This window comes from Gobius niger (assembly GCF_951799975.1).
Source record: "Gobius niger genome assembly, chromosome: 14".
In the NCBI taxonomy this organism is placed as follows: Eukaryota; Metazoa; Chordata; class Actinopteri; order Gobiiformes; family Gobiidae; genus Gobius; species Gobius niger.
Window position 1 is genome coordinate 30,609,864 of NC_136865.1, and position 3,955 is coordinate 30,613,818.

Consider the following 3,955-nt stretch of genomic DNA (forward strand, 5'->3'; position numbering starts at 1 on the left):
ACCCGCTCTACCGTCTGCGCCACTGTCGCCAATGACCAACATGTGACAAAAAATTGATAAAAAATTGACGAAAAAATGTGACAAAAAATGACAATAAAGTTACAAAAATGTGATGATTACCCAACAAAAAAATGGAAAAAAAAAGTGATGCCGTGAGGAAAAAGATCCTCTCGGTTCAGGCGGGAGTTAAGAGGTTAAACACCGCCGGACAGTAAAGAAGGCTTTGATTTTGAAAGGTCAGACCGGAAGTCCAGCTCGCTCTCGCTCTTCTCCTCCCGTCGCCTCTGACGCTTTTCATTCTCAGTAGATTTTTTCCTCCGCGTTTGGATTTGTCCCGCTCTGACAATAACAGCCTTTTCCTCCACAAAGCCGCGCGCGCTCCCCGATCTCCCTCCTCTCGCGCCGGATCCCCCCCGGTCCACGCGCTGATCCGCACCGTCTCAGCCTCGGCCGCGGCTCCTCACTCTCTCTCAGGGCGTGTGTGTTATTGAGGGGAGAGAGGGAGGGAGAGGGGGGGGGCAGCGCGAGCCGAGCGAGCCCGGACTTCGGTGCTCGATTCCCGGGGCTCGAGCCAGAGGAATGACCGCGGCTGGAGCCTGACACGATGGACACGATGGATTACAACGAGCTGGGGAACCGCCTGGAGGAGAAGCTGACGCTGCACGACAAGGGTGAGCCCCGGGGTCCGAGTGCGTAAAGACGGGGCTGAGGCGGAGGGGCTGCGGGGTGTGGGCTGGTGCCGCCGCCGCCGCCGCCGCTGCTGCCGCTGGGGCTGGAGGGGCTGGTGGGGAATTCCGCTGGAAATGGAAAAGACCAGGCTGTGCTTTTCTGATCCGAGCGAGAAATACCTAAATATAGTCGTGAAAATTAGATAATGTGGAAAAAAACGCGGCTCCGGGCGAGATGTGACGGAGAACAGGAACAGACGCGGCAGGAAAACGCTTTGATTTGTCACGTTTTGTTATTTAGAGGAACTTTAACATTTGAAACTTCCACTGCAGATTAATGTGAGAGGAAAATGCGTTCTTTCGTTTCACGTTACGGACGTTTTACGCATAAAACATTGTCGGCGACTAAATCGGAATGGACAGAGCCCGGTTTAAATGTGTGGGTTTATTTTGTGACGTATCAGTTTTTAGTTACAGAAAATAGGCCTGACGCAAATTTGAAGTTCGGTTTATCGAGGCAGGAAAATATCGCGATTTTATTGACTCTGAAGATACTCGGCAACTCTGGGGCTCGGTGATATGGACCAAAAGTCACATCCCGATATATTTTTAGGTTGAATATCGATATACGATATATATTCCGATGTTTTTTGGGGTTGAATATCGAAAAATACGATATATATCCCGAAAATGTCACAAGAAATTGACAAAAAATGGACGAAAAAATGACAAAAAAATAAATAAAATGTGATAAAAATGTGACAAAAAAATGACACAAATTTGACCAAAAAAAATGACACAAATGTGACAAAAAATGACAAAAATGTGATACAAATTTGACCCAAAAAAAAAAAAATGTGACAAAAATTTGATAAAAATTTGACAAAAAAAATTACAAAAAATGTATGAAAAAGTTACAAAAATGAGTTGAAAACCCAACAAAAAAATGATGGAAAAAAAAATCTGATGACGTGAGGAAAAAGATCCTCTCGGTTCAGGCGGGAGTTAACAGGTTAAGTTAACAATAAGATAAACATTTTTTGTTTGCTTAAAAGCTTTTATTTTGAAATATCCCGATATATGCGATATGGTGAACAGACGATAAATATTGAGCCCAACAATGTATCGTTTATCTGTTACTTACTGAACGATTATGCCGTGATTATTGTGAACTTTGACCTCTTAACCCCCGCCTTAACCGAGCAGATTTTTGCTATTTCAACGAGAGTTTGAGAAAAAACGCTTTGAAAATGTGACATAATTGCGTCGACATGAAGTTACGATTCGTTATGTGGGTCTTAGCTTTCAAATGAGGCGTCGCTCTGGCCTATTGGCTGTAAACGCTCCAGCCGAGAAGCTTTTAGATTTGGGTAAAGAGGAGAAAATGTGTCCAGTTAAAGCAGTACTAAGTCACTCATGCCCCTAGAGGTCATAAGCGCCACTGCAGAATACTGTTTAAGTGGTGTTTAAAAGCAGTTAGCTTTGCCCGTTAGCCTGTTAGCTTCTTCTTCGTGGTTCCATTAGTGTGTATTGGTGACTCCGACCCGGAGGTAGGGAAGTTGCAAGTGTGTTTTTTTGTCTAGAGACACCAGGGGGCGATGAAAGACCCTCCAATCATCCCTTTAACACTTGTATCACCTCCAGAGGGACGACGGGAAGGATTTATTAAAGTAAACAAGTTACGTAGTTTTGCTTTAAGAGGCTGAAATTGTAAGTAGTTTCTGCTTTAACCTCTTAAGCCTGAACCGAGAGGATCTTTTTCCTCACGTCATCAGATTTTTTTTCCATCATTTTTTTGTTGGGTATTCAATTCATTTTGTAACTTTTTTTTGTCATTTTTTTTATCACATTTTTATCACATTTTTGTAACTTTTTTGCAATTTTTTTGTCAATTTTTTGTAATTTTTTTGTCCGTTTTTAGTCCATTTTTGGTCGAATTTTTATCACATTTTTGTCACATTTTTGTCATATTTTTGTCAATTTTTTTGTCATTTTTTCGTCTAATTTTTGTCATTTTTTCATCTATTTTTTGTAATTTATTTCGTCTGATTTTTGTAATTTTTTCATCAAATTTTTTCGTCTATTTTTTGTAATTTTTTCGTCAACTTTTTGTCAATTTTTGGTCGATTTCTTTTGTCATTTTTTCGTCTAATTTTTGTAATTTTTTTCGTCAACTTTTTTGTCAATTTTTGGTCAAGTTTTCGTCTAATTTTTGTCATTTTTTCGTCTATTTTTTGGTCATTTTTTGGTCATTTCTTTTGTCATTTTTGCCACTTTTTCATCAATTTTTCGTCACTTTTTTGTCAAACATTTCTCACTTTTTTCTCACATTTCCATCATTGTTTTCGTCTCAGTTCTGTCGCTATTTTCACACCTTTTTTCCAGAAGCTTTTAGATTGGGGTAAAGCCAAACTGGAGAAAATGTGCTCAGTTCAGGTGGGAGTTAAGGGGTAAAAAATGAGTCTGTGAGTTACTTTTGTCAAAATATAACCTTAAAATAGTAATAAAGCGACAAAAGTGCAGTCAAACGTTTCATTTTGCATGGGGGGCGTTTGGCATTTCAATACAAACCATTTAACTGCATTTGTAACTCGAGCTCCTTAAGTTGTAATGACTAATATATGACTGTATTTTCACATGTTTTACTCCTTGGTTACTGAAAAAAAAAAAGAATTTGTAACTTGACGCTGTATGATATAGACTCATCACATGCAAATACGTATAGCCTTTATTTGTTTTAATTTTGATTATTATGGCTCAGCTTGAATGATTATTATACATAGTGGTTGGTGCAGGGTAATAATAATACCAGCAACATCTCCGGCCTAAAACCAAGGCCCTGGGGGGGGAACCCGAGAGTCCAGGAGAGGCCGTGCTGATGATGAGGAGGATGAGTCTGTACAAGTCGTGTTGAAGGAAATGGAAAAGGCTGGACACAGGAAGGAAGTGGTTTGTCTCATCAGTGAGGCTTTAGCGAGCGTGTCCCACATTAGTCAGCGCCGGGTCATACGTGTCATACTGTGCGGCTGGACGAGGATCACGTGACACCGGAGCGTGGAGTGGAGAGCGTTCTTAGACTGAGGTTTGTTCTAAACCTTTACAGGATCCAAAATCAGCTCTGTAAAAACAATCCGTTTAGACCTGGCTTCCCTCCTGAACATAGATCGTTTTCTCCAGTTCTTTGGTGCTTTTTTTGTCTCGTTGTTGTCGCTCTTTGAAGCTTTTTGAATTCAAAATTCAAAGTTCAAAGGCAAAAGAGCTCAGTTGTCCCTTTGTCTCAGCCTCTG

General features: G+C 40.8%; 1 protein-coding gene across 1 annotated transcript in view; it reads left to right on the plus strand.

Moving 5' to 3' along the window:
* Positions 1-604: 604 nt before the first annotated feature.
* LOC306973516 (uncharacterized protein) overlaps positions 605-3,955 on the plus strand; it is a gene marked incomplete at its 5' end in the record, with an annotated part of 18,493 nt that continues 15,142 nt past the window's right edge. The window contains one exon of the mRNA XM_079570440.1: positions 605-693. Within this exon, the coding sequence (XP_079426566.1) occupies positions 605-693 (89 nt within the window). The remainder of the gene's footprint in view (positions 694-3,955) is intronic.